General features: G+C 43.4%; 1 protein-coding gene across 4 annotated transcripts in view; it reads left to right on the top strand.

Annotated features, from left to right (window-relative positions):
- The window catches only part of GHR (growth hormone receptor), a 252529-nt gene that overhangs the window by 221215 nt on the left and 13350 nt on the right, over window positions 1-17964 (top strand). For all 4 annotated transcript variants that reach the window (XM_072136690.1, XM_072136680.1, XM_072136699.1 and 1 more), the window contains 8 exons: window positions 5867-5990; window positions 6127-6284; window positions 8499-8668; window positions 10547-10694; window positions 11676-11753; window positions 13601-13724; window positions 15748-15905; window positions 16252-16430. In XM_072136690.1, the coding sequence (XP_071992791.1) occupies window positions 5867-5990; window positions 6127-6284; window positions 8499-8668; window positions 10547-10694; window positions 11676-11753; window positions 13601-13724; window positions 15748-15905; window positions 16252-16430 (1139 nt within the window). The remainder of the gene's footprint in view (window positions 1-5866; window positions 5991-6126; window positions 6285-8498; window positions 8669-10546; window positions 10695-11675; window positions 11754-13600; window positions 13725-15747; window positions 15906-16251; window positions 16431-17964) is intronic.

Below are 17964 nucleotides of genomic sequence, written 5' to 3'. Positions count from 1 at the left end.
CCAGTCTATAGTGTAGTCCTTTCCGTGCTGCCGGATGAAGACCTAGCTGCTGTAACTCACCACTGTCCCTACCTCTGTATTGAGCCCATTATGAAATCGGCCACTTTAGTCCATGCCGCCTGTGAATGCAGTTACACAGGACACAAAGGCTCAATGGCTCCTGACGTATTGGTCGCAGGGGGTATGGCTCTGCTTAGGCTTCTCGGAGCGTGGAGAAGCCTTAGCCCCTGAGCTCACAGAGGCTACTCCATGCCCCAGTATCCTCTGAAGGTAATTATCATAAAAATAAAGAAACTTTAGTTTAGTTTTTAGCAGATAATAAAAGGGATTAGTTTGATTTAGGGAATCAGTAGTTTTCCTTTAAGAGAAAGTTCTAACTTACAATTCTGATTCTTTTCATGCAAGGTTGAAATCCTTCTTACTTTTTGCGAAATAAATTTGGTTTACAAACCAAGGTTTTGCCGGGAAGTGCTTGTGTTTATCTCTCTTACATGATCTGTTTAATCTTATTGAAGTTTGCAAATGACTCACTTGGAAAATAGAGTTTTTCTCCAACTTTAGGGATGAACCTCTTGACTCCTCTTATTTCTTGCAATATGTTTCTGTGCTTAAAGTTTTCCGATATTTCAGAAAGTAACTTTGCCGGAGTGGATAATCCAATTTAGGAGATCCTTCCCACGGTGTCAAATAAGTAAGGAAAGAAATTGAAAATTGATTTTTGTAATGATACTTGCACTTCTGTAGCCTAACTCTGAAAGGACAGCGGTGCTCAGTGGTACACACAAACTCATTTGCCTTGTCTGACAACAAGTCAATACGGACTGTACATCAGATTTGAACTCCACCGATTTTAGCTATGCAAAAGTTTCCTGCACACTGTTCTTAATATTCAACAGTATGTCTTATAGGTTGTTGACTAGACTAATGTTTTGATGGCCCTGTATAGAATAAGTCATTAATAAGAAATCAATGGGGGTGCAAAATCCATCAGTTCCACAATAAGAAGGTTTAAAAAGATTGCAATGTGCTAATTGGCTCCTTGATTCTTCACTGCCCAAGCTCAGCACTGTACGTTGTATATTGGCGCTGCTTAGTATTGCAGCTCATCACTGTTATGAGTTCATCCAGTAGTGGACTATAATATGGGCAATTTGGGTGGTAGGCCGGGGCCCAAGACTTCTAGGGTCCCATGACCACCCAAACCATCTGCCAAATTTTCTACTAAAAAGGACCTTCACCCAGGAAAGCTATATACACATGTACACAAGCCATTTCATGACCTTCTGAACGTCCTCCAAAGGTCCTGAAACCGCAGATTGAAAGTAGACACAAGGGACACATCCTTAATTCTCCAAAAAGATTCTAACTAGGACAGCACGGTGGCTGAGTGGGTAGCACTTCTGCCATGCAGTGCTGGAGTCCTGGGTTTGAGTCCCACCCAGGTCGACATCTGCAAAGAGTTTGTATGTTCTCTCCATGTTTGCATGGGTTTCCTCCGGGTCCTCCAGTTTCCTCCCACACTCCAGAACATACTGTTAGGTTGATTAGATTGTGAGCCCTATTGGGGACAGGGACCAATCTGGCAAGCTCTGTGCAGCGCTGCGTAATCTGTAGGTGCTATACAAATACAGAATTATTATTATTAGTCAGGATTTCCAGACCGGTAGGGGCTATCATATTCATACAGTCCAGGCACCATGGCAGTCTTAATCTGCCCTTGGATTCATCCTAGGCCACATGTGCAACATCCCCCACCGGGGCCTAGCCTTTTCTTGGGGCCTAGAGACAGCCGGGACCCGCAGTACCTGAGTAGCTGGTCACGGTGCTTGGTATGGGGAACCGGAGGGCTGACCTACAGCCTGGCAGGTCTCCAGCAGGGTGGTGTTGGCAAGAAATGATGAGGGAGAGGCTGCTATAGCGGTTCTCCCTGGGGCAACCCTTTGGTATCGGGAGTATGAGTCTCTGTGTGGTGAATAGGGTGCCTGTGATGGTGACAACCATAGTAGCAGGGACCAGACGGAGGCAGACATTGAACAAAAATAACTTACAGTTCTTTATTGGAAGCGACAGGAACAGTAGCAACGTGCCTTGACAAATAGTAGAATGCTGGAGATGCAGTTGGAGGGAGCCACAGGAGTAGATCACCAGCCTGGATGCAAGGGCAGGCTGGGAGATAGCTGTGTCCTAGTAGGATGATTCAGCTTGTCCTGGGTTGCTTCAGATATCACCCTTGAAGGTAGGATGATACCCCTTTCCTCTCACTAATTAACTCACTCCACTCAGGCAGGGAGCTGAGCTCTCCTGCTCTGGTCTGGTGTGCTGACTGTACTGGCTTGCTTAGCTGTACTGAGCTGTGTCAGCTCTAGCCTAAGACTTGTCTGTTCTGATCTCTAGAACTTTTCTGACTGGGGGTTTTATTACTCCCACTGGTCAGGTGGTGGTTCCTCCTCCAATTGCATCCCAGCTTACAGATACAAGGTATAACACATGTGATTGGTTGCTGGAATCGCATCACATAAAACAATTAACTCCTGCCTTACCAGGCAGACTCTACCGCTGCCGTGTTCCCCTGTGTTATGTAGTGACATGCTGTGGGGCTGATCAGACCCTACACAGGCTGCAAGCTACATGGTGGGACGTATTCACAACAACCCCTCTGCCTTGCATCAGCAGGGGTGTTGCACATGTCCCATGATTTCTTAAATCGATGCTAACAAGAAGGCTCCGATGACCATGTGACTGACATGTCTTTGAAATTGCTTGATAAAACCTGGGAAGCACAGGGGTAGACAGAGTTTGCCCTCCCCCCCCCCTCCCCACCATAAAAAGTGCAGAAATAGAGGCAAACAGAAAGATGGGTGCAAATCCTAATATAATATTCCAAAAAACAGCACTCTTCATCATTATCTCTTAGCTTGTGGCGGTGTATATATGCGCTTTGTATTAGAATATGATTGCTGCTATCGTTCCCCAAAGGCCCAAAATTACTACCAGGCTAAAACATCTTCATCTACACCTTGACTGCATCATTCCCTACTGAGTGCCAGATCACCGCAATATTCATCCCACAGAACCCTGTTACTCTTTTAGCTCCCTCTAGTGGTGGCTACAGGTATAAAATGTAATCCCTTACCTAAACTAAAGATCACGAATGGTATCAGGAAAACTGCATGGGTATCATATACACAGGTAGATCATATTTGTCCCGGAGATTGTCAGCGTCCCCAGTTATGTAATAATAGGATAGGGGATTTGCCAATGGAATGAACAACAGGTGGAAATTATTGGCAATTAGCAAGACACACTCAATAAAGCAATGGTTCTGCAGGTGGGGACCACAGACCAGTTCTCAATAGTACCTATGCTTTCTGCCTGATGTTTTGGTCATTTTGGAATGTTGGTGGTGCTGCAGAGGGTCATGTGATTTATATGTGACCATGAACAATCACCCTGCCAGGATTTTATGATAGTATTTATGAATATAAGATTAAAGTGCTGGATGGGTGATTGTTCATGGACAATTAGAGATCACATGACCCCCCAAGTCTGACTGATGAGGTAAAAGACAGGAGGCTTCACTTTACATATCAAGAGAGCGGAGCAGGACTATTAATAGATGTATATTGGTAAATTATCTAACTCTCCCCCCCCCCCCCCCCCACTTACACACACACTTACATACATACATATCACAAAAACATGAAGTAAAGTGGCCAACCCCTTTAACTAAAAAATCTAACAGTATATTTGCACTTTGACAAGCTGTTCCTGTGCAAACAGCAGAAGGGTCTAACATTGATTTTCTCAGAGAGTAAAATAATTCTCTTTTCTGATATGAACGCAGCGTGTGTCATTCAGTCGAAGTTAACAAAAGCGCTGACAGCCTGGAGGATTTCTAGACAATGTGCTGGAAGCAGCGAGCTGAGCCGTGATTTGGGGATAACAGGATTTTTATAACACATCGCTGCCACTTAGAAACCAAAAATGATCTGAGAACCGATGCCGCATCTGTACAGAACGGGGGCAGATATTTTGAGGGTTTTTTTTTAATATAAATAAATGCAGAGAAAAGGAGGAAATAATGTGTTACTATAACCAAATATCATTAATGATTCTGCTCAAACAAAAGTGCTATACAATATCATATACTGTAAGAATAAAATTATCAGGTAAAACTAAATTCCAGTGCTGCAGTGCTGGATTTTTTATTTTGTGACTTTTTTACAATACATTTAAATTAGGTTAAAGTGATACTGTGGAAATGCTAATCAATAAAAGCACCGGTCATGTGCTGCACAAATAATAACATTTAGTTACCACATAACAGCTCCATATTTAAAGAGAACCTGTCACCAGGGACCTCATTTTCACTAAAGACAGATTGTAAAAGCCCATGACACCTGCAGTGCAAATCTGCCTCTCTGCCTTTTCTAAGCATTTGCATTACAATATAATTGTGTGTTATAACTTACTCTTGCATCCTAACAAAATGCTGAGGTAGTCACAACGGTGGGACGTTGGTTTGGATGCATTTAAAACAACATGTGACTTGTCTGAGCTGCAGGCTGCCTCCATCATTGTGCTCCTGTACAGCTTGTCCCTCCCCCACTGATGTCATCTCACCAGGCTGTGACCTCTGAGAAGGAGCAGGAGGAGGAGCTGTAATGGAGCACAAAGGTGGGGGCCAAGATCTGAGGAGTGAGTAACACAGACAAGCTGCATGTTGTTTTTTGAAATGCATCCAAACCAAAGCCCAGCCCCTGTGACTACCCCAGGATTTTGTCAGGGTGCAAGGTAAGTTATAACACACAATTATACTGTAATGCAAATGCTTAGAAAAGTCAGAGAGGCAGATTTGCACTGCATGTCTAATGGGATTCTGCAATCTGTCTTTAGTGAAAATGAGGTCCCTGGTGACAGGTTCCCTTTAAAAGATGTTGATTATACTTCATTCTTTTCTCTGTATAGTGTTTGACAAAGGCCCAGATTTGGCTGAAACGTTACACCTTTTAAATCCAGTAATAAATATTTTCACTTTTTGAGTGCTTGGATTGCTTTGTTGTATGGTACTTGATGTACTTGTAGTAATACGAGAACAGAGAGCTAGGTAAAGGGGTTCTCCAGACATAGCAAGCTAGGGCCTATCCACATGATCTGAGAGATGGGACCCACACAAAAACCAGTGTCCATTGTACCCGTTTTGCGCTCCAGTTGAACGGAACAGCCAGTCGTGCTTACGCCAACTTCTCCATTCATCTCTATAGCGCTGATGATAATAGCCGAGTGGTGTACTCTTCATCAGCATCATAGAGATGAATGGAGCAGCCGGTCGCGCATGCTCTTTATCTCGAACACTATAGGGGTACATTGGAACTCCATTTTCGAGATCCGTGGGGATCCCATCACTGAAACCCCCACCGATCAGCAACTTTTTATGTCTGGAGAACCCCTTTTCCTTCTGCTTGAAGGAAGCTACCCTTCTTTTCATGGAACCCTTGGGGAAAAGAAGGCCTGCTATTCACCGTTTCTATTTTGTTTCTGTTACCCCGAGACACATATACTGTCAGTTATCTCAGATACCTCCTATAGCAGGTGTAGTATATGTGCCCTGTGCAACCATACCACAAAATTGGCCCTATACTTTTCAACCAATCAAAATCTTGTTTTATTGTATTATGTATTTTTATACTGTCTTTACATTTTATACATGAGGACGTCTATTTGCTGACATAGAGCTGGTAGAAACTGTGGTAAACATGACCCTTCAGTCTAAACCCTGATTATTTAATTTTGACCTTTGTTTTTTTAGCTATATATTGTCCTTTCTGCACTTGCTTCATGTTTTTATGATTTTTTTTTATTTTAGTTACATCCGGATGGCCAAAGATCACAAAGTGCCGCTCCCCGCAGTTGGAAACCTTCACCTGCTACTGGAGCGATGGAGAACTCAACAACAGGACAGACCATGTATATCTGCAGTATAGGACAAGGTATTCGACTGGACATTCTCATTCTTTTTCTTGCCGCTTACGTTTTATGTGTCGTCTCACTTTATATCGCCATCTGCTATAGGTACAGCAGCAATATAAGTGCTCTGATATTCTCTTTGTATTGTCTCTCCCCAAGTGACATGGACTGGAGGGACTGTCCTGACAACACGTCTGGAGGAGATAACAGCTGCTTCTTCAGCAAGGAGCACACATCTCTTCGGTCGGATTATTTTGTCCGCCTTGTTACCGGAAATTCTACATCTGATGTACACCACTTTACACTGGAAGGGATTGGTAAGTCCCTAAATAGTGGGTATGACTTATACAAAGGGGTGGGTTGGTCAAACATTTAGAAGGGGTGTGTCTTATATAAAATGAGGTGTGGTTTCATAGAAAGGGGTGTGGCTTGAATGTTTCCATTTTGCACCATTGTTTAGCACTTTAGCAGAAATGATGTTATGGGTATAAATCTGACGAAGGGTCATAACTGCATGAAGGTTGTACATTCCCTCTAATGACCAATAACAGCAGTGATTAACTACCATTAGGTATAGATTATAGAGGATGGCCACATATAAGAAGGTTTACCAGGGTATGTACAATACCTTAACAGGGTCACCCATATTGTACTTACCCTAGTAAACCTCCCCGGCTGCCAGATGGTCACATGACCTGCGATCTGGGCAGAGGGGGAAAGGTTACCAGGGTAAGTAGAATATGGGTGACCACCTCAGAGTATTGCACTTCCCAAGGTAAACGCTCTTATACATTTTCATCCACATCTTGAAAATGTGGTTCCTAACAGAACGATGGAAACAAAGGCGGATACCGTACACTACACATTTTATTGCTGATGTGTTTCAGAATTTCACAGAAAATTTGAACTTTGAACATTTTTCACCGTTACATTTTTTCTATTCTGATGCTTCTGATTGTTATCAGTGAGATCACAGCTCTGGCTCGTGGTATTACCTGGAGAAATCCAGTTCTATAAATATTGTTTTATCGTTTTGTAGATGAGAGAAGGTTGACACACTGTATATTTCAAAATGGTTTCTCAAAGGAAATCTACCATTTGCTTTTATGCATTATGAAGCAAACATACCTTGAGAATGCTGCATCTACACTGATGCAGAAACATACCTTGTTTAAACCTTGAACTGAGTGGTTTTGCTGAACAAACAATTATACATTTATGATAATGAGGCTCTGTCACTCCTGTGGCTGCTCCGGCCCTTCTCCTCTTACCCTAATTATGCCCTGCTGCAGCCTTGTCTTGCCCAGTGAGAATACATCATTGATTTGTACCATCAAAATCAAGCAGAATAAACCAAGAGCACCTATTCTTCCATTTAAAATTAAGTTTTAAAATTATGATAATTCACCAGAAGTGCTGTGTAGGGGGTGTTGCCTGAACCCTTCTTTGCTGTAGCTTCACAGTCTGTTATTCTGTCCAGGACCATGTCTCTCCCTCCACCTGCTCCCACAGCACATTCCCACTTTGTCCGCTGTCATTTCACACAGTGGGAGGGGGAAATGAAAAAGTCACCGCCCGTGTCCATTCGCCATGGTCTGTTTTAACAACTGATCAATGCAGGTGCTGGGTACGATATACAGGTTAACAAGAGGCGTCTGAAATAGCCGAATCTGTAACCTGCATGAACAACGGTAATTACATTTGTACTCATGTAAAGTGGCAGAGATTAGAACAGAACTACTGCTGCTCGTTGTTCATTACCGATTATATATGTGGGGGATTATGTTTCCAGTAGACGGGAGGAGGCTGCGATTATTCTTTATGCGGTATCCAAGGATTTGGAAACCATTACTGTCTGTGAGACAATAACTCGATGGGTCTGTTCTCTTTTTTGTGTGGTCTTTGGAAAACTTCCAAAATTGAAGAACATTGGGGCAAATTTACTTACCCGGTCCATTCGCGTTCCAGCGGCGGCTTCTCCGCTCTGGATTCGGGTCCGGCCGGGATTTAATAAGGTAGTTCTTCCGCCGTCCACCAGGTGGCGCTGCTGCGCTGAAAGTAAACTCATCGCGCCGGAATGCACCGAGCTGGACCAGGTGAAGGTAAGCGGTCCTTATGCGACACATTTTCGGTTTTTAAATGCGGCGGTTTTTCCGAATACGTCGGGTTTTCGTTCGGCCACGCCCCCCGATTTCCGTCGCACGCATGCCAGCGCCGATGCGCCACAATCCGATCGCGTGCGCCAAAATCCCGGGGCAATTTAAGTACAAGCGGCGCAAAACGGAAATATTCGGGTAACACGTCGGGAAAACGCGAATCGGGCCCTTAATAAATGACCCCCATTGTGTTCCTATATCACATTGAATAAGGGAAATTAAGCTGCAGTAGACCCCATGCCTTCCCACAAAAAAAGGACAAATCGGGCAGCAAAAAGAGTCACTTATTACATGTACAATTACTTATTACAATGTAGTATCATTCAGTTCTTGTAATGTCTTCTTATTCTCTGTACCGTGATTGTGTATTCTCAGTGGAACCTGATCCCCCGGTGGACCTGAGCTGGTCCCTTCAGAACATCAGCGTGAATAATTCCCTGCTGGACATCCACGTAACGTGGCAGCCGCCGTCTTCATCCGACGTTATGTCATTCCTGGAATATGAAGTGCAAATAAAAGAAGCGAATGAACACAAGTGGAAATCGGTAAGACCCAAAATGTCTTTGTACGTTAATGGAATAGATAATGGTCATGTTTTGTTCCCTGATATACATATGGCAGCTGTTTTTTTACTAGTCTTGGGTTGTGTTCACACTGGGGGGGCAAATCAGTTGCAACTGGAAATCTAAGATTGGTTCTGCCGGATGTACATGGATTTCCCCACACATCCACAATGAATGACATATCTTGCCACATGTGATAATACCCTCAGAGTGGCTGAATTTGTTAACCACCAGTCGGCCCATTTATGTCCCACCACTTCTAACCCAATGGGATGATGTCTACTTGAATCTTCTTAGTACTTAGAATGTAGGTCATCCCATATTATCTATAATGGGCCAACCACCACCTCATACTGATCATCATGGGGACTGTCACTATGAATGGAGCCAGAACCAGATCCATTACGTGGTGGCCATGCACCGTGACTACAAGCTCAGCTCCCGATGAAGTATATTCGAGGCTAGCCTGCAGTAATGCATCATGACCATTACTTACTGGCCGAAGACATCTTCTTTCAGTCCCTTCAGCCTGATGGCAGTCCCGGACAGTTATTAGGGACCGGACTAGATGTTGATCATATACTGATTATCTGAGGATAACTCATTAACATTGACTTGTAAACCCATGTGCCAAATATGACTGGTGGTAAGTTCAGGTGAGGTAAAGTTGGTTATTGCTAAGAACTGAGTGCAGCTATATCTGGCCCTCTCATTCACTGTCTATAAGAGCGCTGGGGTTGCCAATTTCCAATTCTCCCATAGCATTGCATGCACTCATATCAATCAGTGAGAACGGAACTCCCCATTCTCCTGATAGATGAGGGTCTCAGCTGCCTGACCCCGTTGACGCAGATGATTATCCCCTAACAATCAAACTTGAAGTCGTTTTTCACCGATCTTTCAGAATCTTCTTATAGTTCACATTAGAAGGGTCCCCCAATCATTGGCCAATCACAAGCATTCTGCTGTAGACTTTAAGTATACATTAACTTATAACTTTCAAAATTTGACAGATGCTTCTTGCAGTGTGGAAAATTAGGTCACAGGTTTATTTTTTTATATATTAACCTGTTATATCCAAATATCAGGCACTCGGGATAGAATCACACATTTTTGAGCTCTGGAAGCTGTATGCTAAGCTGGACTCCCAGCTGGGAAGTCGGCCAACCGAGAATCCCCCATCATAATCTTCCACCATTCCGTCTGCTGTGACTTGAAATTAGCTGATCACTGTCTGCAGAGTACACTGAAGGACTTTTCTCTTTAAAGGGAACCTGTCACCAGAAATTATTTCAGTAGATAATAATAGTTTGATTTACCTGACTCTCTGCCAGTAGTCTGTGTGTGCCTGTATCTCTTCATGTATTTTTGCCCTCCTCCAAACCATCCCCCTCCCTCCCATTTCTGCTCCATGACATAAAGTGGGGAAGGGGAAGGAGCTGCATGAGTTTATAGGAGAAGAGACTGATATAGGCACACACTGGCTACAACTGCCCCCTACCAGGGGACTCACCACATACTGCTGGTAGGGAGCCAGGTAATGTGAATTAAACTTATATAAACTACTGAAATCATTCAGAATGCTGAGAATGGCATTTTTAAAATCAGCAAAGCATAGGCTATTGGAACCTGCCACCAGATATAAAAATGACATTCCTGGTGACAGGTTCCCTTGAACTAGTCCCTTTAATACTGTGTGGGTCACTGGACTAGTTTTGACCAGGCTAAGGGTTAACAATACACTGTCAGTACAGTGATAACACTTCCCTGATCCCCCAACTATCTGTACAATGCAGTGATGACATCGATGACAAAGCATCAGAATATGAAATTTATTTTCTGTGATTGTGTTTCTTGCAGTATGATGTAGTGACTACAACCTACGTGCCGGTGTATGGTCTACAAGTAGGTAAAGGGCACTTGCTACGAGTCCGCTGCAGACTGTATGGGAATGAAAAGTTTGGAGAATTCAGCAAGGAGCTTGTTATCCCTGTACATTTATTCAAAGGTAAATGTAATCTACTTTATATATCTGGATGTACAGTATTTGTCTTTTCTATTTGTAAGTTACCCATAGGGGGTCTCATGTAGAAACCCCGGGGAGTGTTTTGTACAGCAGTCTCTAAACCCAAGGTGACTATGGAATTTTAGTATTTCACTACATGTAGTTTCTCCTGCTCTATAACATCCTGCCTGTAGATAGGACACTATATGCAATATTCTTAGGTCATCCTGCTCTATAACATCCTGCCTGCAGATAGGACACTATATTCAATATTCTCAGGCCATCCTGCTCTAGAACATCCTGCCTGCAGATAGGACACTATATGCAATATTCTCAGGTCATCCTGCTCTAGAACATCCTGCCTGCAGATAGGACACTATGTACAATCTACTCAGCTCTTCTTGCTCTATAACATGCTGCCTGCAGAAAGGATATTATGTACAAACTATTCAGTTCTGTCTGCTCTATAATATGCTTCCTACAATTAGGAGATTATGTACAATCAGCATAGCTCCTCATGCTCTATAATATTCTTCTTGTAGATAGGACAGTATGCACAATCTGCTCAGCTCCTCCTGCTCTGTAGCATGCTGCCTGCAGATAGGACAGTATGTGCAAACTACTCAGCTCTGCCTATTCTATAATATGCTTCCTTCAGATTATGTACCAGCATAGCTCCTCATTTTCCATAATATGCTTCTTGTAGATAGGACACTACTGAGTACTACCCAGCAAGTTTCCTATTAGTTACTTTCATCCTGTTTTGAACTGAAATTGGCTCCAGTCTCCTTGGCACGGCTGCCACAGACAGGGCATCGCTGGCTCAGAATGTAGTATTAGAAATCTGCTTTGAGTAAAAAACAATTATGTCGCCCATTAAGTTCGGATTGTTGATGGTCTCTTTCCCTGTACTAGGCTATAAAGTTATACTCCAGAGAATCAGTTGTATGGGGAGTTATAAAGGGATTCTCTGTTTTTCCCCAGTGCCCACCACCTCGGTGCCCCGGAGCTCGTCTGCTGTCTACAACAGAGGTGCATTACAGAAGGAGGTCAAGTCAACATGTAAGGTTCTTCAGGCAGTATAAATATAACTAACATTGTGCATTTTTTGAATTGTTTGTTGCAGGTTAAAAATGTCTATCCTGCATGGTCCAGTGCACAGAGGGATCAGGGTGTCGAAATCATTGGGGGTGGAATTGGGCAATTAAGGGTACACTGAAAATTGACCACGCCCAATGTGCACTAATGTCTTAATTTGCATATGAATGAAAATAAAGATTTATCTGCATTCAGACCAAAGATTTTCTAAACAAATTCATGACTATGATCAGGGGTGTAACTACAGTGGTAGCATCCGTAGCAGCCATAGCAGCTGCTATAGGGCCCACAGTGTCAAGGGGCCCCAGCATCTGGGGTAATGGGTGTGTATATGCTGGATTTGTGTGTGGCTGGCGGTTGCGGCCTAGGGCATGCTGTGGTCACAATGCTTTGTACGGGGTCCGGAAGGGCTGACCTACATCCTGGCAGGTCTCCAGCAGGTGGTGTGTGCAAGAAATATGGAGGGAGAGGCTGATGTACTGGTTTCTCCCTAGGGCAACCCCTGAGTGTCTGTAGGATGAGGCCCTGGGTGATGGATACGGAAGCCCTGGTGTTAGACAGCCATATCCAGGGATCAGATATTGTGCAAATCAACTTACTGTTCTTTATTTAACAGCAGGCAACGGCCAAACGATTAACAGCAGAGTTCAGCAACAGAAGAGTCATGGAGAGCCGGTCCACAGGAAGGTTACATGCAGCCTGATTCAGATAGGAAGAGATGGAGCTGAGTCCGGGTGGTGGATCTCAGCTCTGGGCTTAAGTCTCCTGACTTGCCCTGGGTGCTAAGCAATGGCCTGAGGAACCTGTGATTCCTGGTATTAGGACACTTGCTATCGCAGACAGACCATGAGGTCTGGTTCTCTCCTTGCTGCTCTCTACAGACTATGACCATGTGCTCCCACCCACCAGGGGTTTATACTCCCTTGGTCAGGTGGTAGCACTTCTCCAACAGCTTCCAGCTTGCTTTACAAGAACATCATTGGACAGTAACATCTCACAGTGTAGTGGCTACAGCTGTAATCACTAAGTTCTCCTAGCAGTAGCTTCACCAGATAGATCCTGACATGGAGAGGGTGCTATTAGCAACAACCACATTGCCTATGTATTGGCATATGTGTGTGCAGGGCCGCCATCAGGGGGGTTTAGTGTGACCAAGGAGGAGAAGGGGCTGGATTATCTCCCTTCCAGAGTTCACGCAGGGCTGGATTATCATTCTGTGGTGAGTGGGGGGCCCACAAAATATGCCAGCCAGGGGCCCCAAACATCCTAGTGGCAGTCCTATTTGTGTGTCTTTATATGGTCATGTGTATATGCTCTATTATGGAGATTTATCATCAAATTTCTGAGGTAAAACTGTACTAGTTGCCCATTGAAACCAATCAGAGCTCAGCTGTAATTTCATAAACTGCTGTGATAAAATAAAAGCTGAGCTCTGATTGGTTGCCATGAGCAACTAGAACAGTTCTGCTCTAAGAGACTTATGATAAATCTCCCCCTACATGTGTATGTATAGGCTGTATGTGTGTATATGTTGCGTTGATGTATAAATGGTGTGTATATACTGCATGTATGTTTATGCGGTATATAAATGTGTGTGATTGTAACTAATGTATATTTTTTTTTAGGGGGAAAAGGTCCACATTCAGAAACCTGCTATGGGGCCCTGCCACTCCTAGTTACGCCCCTGACTATGGTGCAGGACAATTCACCCACATGTTTAAGTTAATATGTGACCTCAAAACTGAGAAGTCCCTTATACATATTAATTCCAGTTTACTAGATGTTTATAGTGTATTTTCTACTTTCTTTAGATCCTCCCGGATGGCCAAGCTTCACACTGTGCCGCTCGCCCCAGCAGGAGACATTCACGTGTTACTGGAGCCACGGAGATTTCAAGAACTTGTCTGACTCGCTAAAACTGCAGTATATGAAACCGTACGCCTACTTTTAAGCTTTTTTTAACCTGTTTTTAATGCTTATTTTCAAAATTTTAATATTGTCCAAATGTGTGCGCCATTCATATATTGTAGATTGCATGAATTGCAGTTTCTTACTATCCCCTATTATATCACTGAAAATAATAAGGGTGGGGCAAAATAAGAGTGCAGAACGCCACCTAATGGCCTGCTGGTTAGTTGATTTTAATTAATTATTTTTTAAAAAAATTTTTTCAATTTTTAATAATAATTAACGAAAAGGGGTATAAATTGTGGATATGGTAATAATAACAATGGCCATACATTCTACACCATCCTCATCCAATCCCTTCCCATCCTAGGTTCATGGACATGTGTCTTTTTTCATCCGTATAAACTATGTAACTATGTAGCAACAAAAAAAACTGATTATGCATGGACTTCCAAATTAAAGGGGTTGTCTGACATTAATAAAAACTTAACTGGTGGGTGGGGGAGTTTTTGAAAAAAATTAAATCTGTACTTACCCCCCCCCCGGTCCTCCATCACTGCCGCGTTTGTTTACAGGGGCACGGCAGCTCAACTACAACAACGCCACCCGCCTGGCATGCCCACCCGTCCCTATGTCCCATCACTGTAGCAGGCGCTGTGACAGGAGACGAGTGGGTGTTCCAGGCCGGGGGAATTTGGTTTACTAGGGTAAGTATAAAATGTACTTACCAGGGTGAGTACAAGACCCTAATAGGGCCACTCATATAGTACTTGGTAAAGTTTCTGTAAAGCCACCAAAACTGGAGGGGGCAGTGCAGGCTTTATAGTATTCTCTAAGTTCTTGGAGAAGCATGAGGATGTCCTTGGCCCCTCCAACTACTGATATGTGATTGGTTATGATTGAGAGGTTGCGCATAGTACTGACTGCACGGCCTCCTCCATTCCCTGGAGTGCAGCAGTTGTATGAGTGGTTATGACTGAGAGGTTGTGCATAGTACTGACTGCACGGCCTTCTCCATTCCCCGGAGTGCAGCAGTTATGTGATTGGTTATGATTGAGAGGTTGTGCATAATACTGACTGCACGGCCTTCTCCATTCCCTGGAGTGCAGCAGTTATGTGATTGGTTATGATTGAGAAGTTGTGCATAGTACTGACTGCACGGCCTCCTCCATTCCCTGGAGTGGTTATGACTGAGAGATTGTGCATAGTACTGACTGCACGGCCTCCTCCATTCCCTGGAGTGCAGCAGTTGTATGAGTGGTTATGACTGAGAGGTTGTGCATTGTACTGACTGCACGGCCTCCTCCATTCCCCGGAGTGCAGCAGTTATGTGATTGGTTATGACTGAGAGGTTGTGCATAGTACTGACTGCACGGCCTTCTCCATTCCCTGGAGTGTAGCAGTTATGTGATTGGTTATGATTGAGAAGTTGTGCATAGTACTGACTGCACGGCCTCCTCCATTCCCTGGAGTGGTTATGACTGAGAGATTGTGCATAGTACTGACTGCACGGCCTCCTCCATTCCCTGGAGTGCAGCAGTTGTATGAGTGGTTATGACTGAGAGGTTGTGCATAGTACTGACTGCACGGCCTCCTCCATTCCCTGGAGTGCAGCAGTTATGTGATTGGTTATGATTGAGAGGTTGTGCATAGTACTGACTGCACGGCCTCCTCCATTCCCTGGAGTGCAGCAGTTGTATGAGTGGTTATGACTGAGAGGTGGTGCACAGTACTGACTGCACGGCCTCTATCATCCCCCGGGGTGCAGCAGAACATGGGAAATCACAGGAAGCACTCGGCATTCCACTCTGTGGCACGCCTCTCCACCCACTAATATGGGAGTGACACGTCACAGGAAGGTTTAAAAAGTGTCATATTCTTTACATATCTATATAAGGGGAGTCACAGCAGCTAGGTCTCCACATTGAGGACTGTAAATTTGAGAACAGACTCCAGAAACATGTCTTGCCGGAATATTAAGATTACAAGTCACATAATGTTTAGAAAACTTTGAAATATCTAATATATTGTATTTTCTCCTTGCATTTAGTGGCATCAATTGGACCGACTGTCCTGACAATGTAACTGCTGGAGAGAATAGCTGCTACTTCAGTAAAGAGCACACTTCTATTTGGGTGGGATATAGAATCCGGCTGGTTAGTGAAAATAAAACTTATGCTGAACACGGGTTCACAGTGGATGAAATTGGTAAGTATTATTGTACAAATAATGAGATTTTGTTTGCATTCCTCACTGTTTGGAAGACCTCTTACTGTTAATAGAGGCACTTTTAGCTTATTTACAGGGGGTGAAACTAGATCATGTCCATGTGACACAGGTAGCGGGTAGATCTTAGACATCTATACACTGTAGAATTTAATTTGGGTATTTACCCTGATAAGTCTAAGCTGTCTGGATATTGAGTGGGCACAGTCCTAATTATGAGCCAATATAAATGTGTCTTTTTTTTGTAGCAGTGGATGTTAAGGGGTCCCCATGTTTGTAGGGATCTGACTATTGTTCCCTACCCAGGCTATCCTTGTGTTTTTTCCAGTGAGACCAGAACCTCCCATTGGTTTGAACTGGACGGTCCTCAATGTCAGTTCTACCCGCTTACGCATGGACGTTCAGTTAACGTGGAAACCTCCAGCTTCGGCCGATGTTAAAAGCGGGTGGATAACGTTGGAGTATGAAATACAAATTAAAGTGGTCAATGAAACGCAGTGGAAGTTGGTGAGAATTGATTTCTATATTTTTCAATGGCTGTGAGTGTCTACTGGTAAAAGTCTATGCACACCATTTTATTCTTGGTTTAACTAATCTCCGAATAAGGCCTTATGCACATGACCGCGTGCAATTTTTGGGCCACAAGCAATAGGCCGTACAGGAAAAGATCAGCTGCGGCCAGTTGGCATGTTCCCAGTCCGGTGAGACACGGTCCATGCTCCGCACCATGAATATGAACAAGTCTATGGAATTGTGAATTAACCGCTCCTTGTGCGGGTAGTTCATGGCAAACAAATCCGGTCATGTTCATGAGGAAGCCACAGAATACTGTAAGGGCTCTGTAACTTCTCCATATGCTATCAATATCAATTAGAAATTATACTACGTTCAGAGTATGATTCAGGTATTCCTTGGCATAAAGCAGTATATGGTGTGCTTGCAGTTCTATATCTCTTAGTTGTAGCTGCGATATAAAAGACAGCTGCCTGTTTTCATAATATTATTTGTGAAATATAAGTCAAAGGGAACCTATCAGCAGAAATTGACCTAATAAACCATTACCAGTATGTTGTCAAGCAGCTGAACGCCTTCCAGATCGTGTTTCTTTCATGGTCCTGTTTGGTGGCACCATCCAGAAAATCTACTTTGAAGTGAGATGCAAGTTGGTTGTATAAAGTCAAGGAGGTGGAGATTTTAACACTGAAGTCAAGCTCTCTTTTCCTCAGAAACCCTGTTCACTGTAATTGATTGTCCGACATCCAGAGAAATCCCTAACCAGATCTCCTGAAATCCGATGCATTATGTCAATTACAGTGGAGGAGGCGTTCAGAGCATTGAACCTTGACTTCAGTGTTAAACTCTGCTCCTCAATGACTTTATACAACCAATTTACTTCTGAATTTATAGATGGACCATGAAAGAAACAAAAACTAGAAGGTGTTTCTGATTGACAATATTCTAGTAGTGGTTTATTAGGCCAATTTCTGATGACAGGTTTCCTTTAAAGGGAACCTGTCAAAAGCAATTTCACCACTAGCCCTCTTGTAGGGTATTAAATATCCTTTCCTTCTTGTAGGTACAAAAAAACTTGTATATCTATAGAAACTTTCTTGCCATATGCAAATGTCACTTCAGACACCGCTAATTGTACCAGGATCACAGCTCTTCCTGCTGTAGGGTCAGAGTTATGAAGAGGCAAAGACAGAATTAGGAAAACTAGCTTCAGGTAGAGATCCAATTCCTATCTGTCTTTATCTCCATTTTCATTAAACACAAAACCAGATTCCCATATTTAAAGTGACACCAGAAGAACAGTTCTAGGTGCTATGGACACCAAGATCCCTCTATTCTTTTAGCGGGTCTCATCTCATGCAAGATATGACCAACTTTAATATTTTTCTGCAGTTCACAGTAGCAAAATATATTAGCTATTAAAGATTTTGGCTGGATTTAGCTGTGAAATGATTCACTGCTGACTCTCTATAGAGGGGTACAGTTGGTCTGGGGCTGTTTTGGAACACAAGGATGTAAATATTTCACA

The sequence above is a fragment of the Engystomops pustulosus genome, chromosome 1 (assembly GCF_040894005.1).
Source record: "Engystomops pustulosus chromosome 1, aEngPut4.maternal, whole genome shotgun sequence".
Lineage (NCBI taxonomy): Eukaryota > Metazoa > Chordata > Amphibia > Anura > Leptodactylidae > Engystomops > Engystomops pustulosus.
This window is presented reverse-complemented; position numbering and strand designations above follow the sequence as displayed.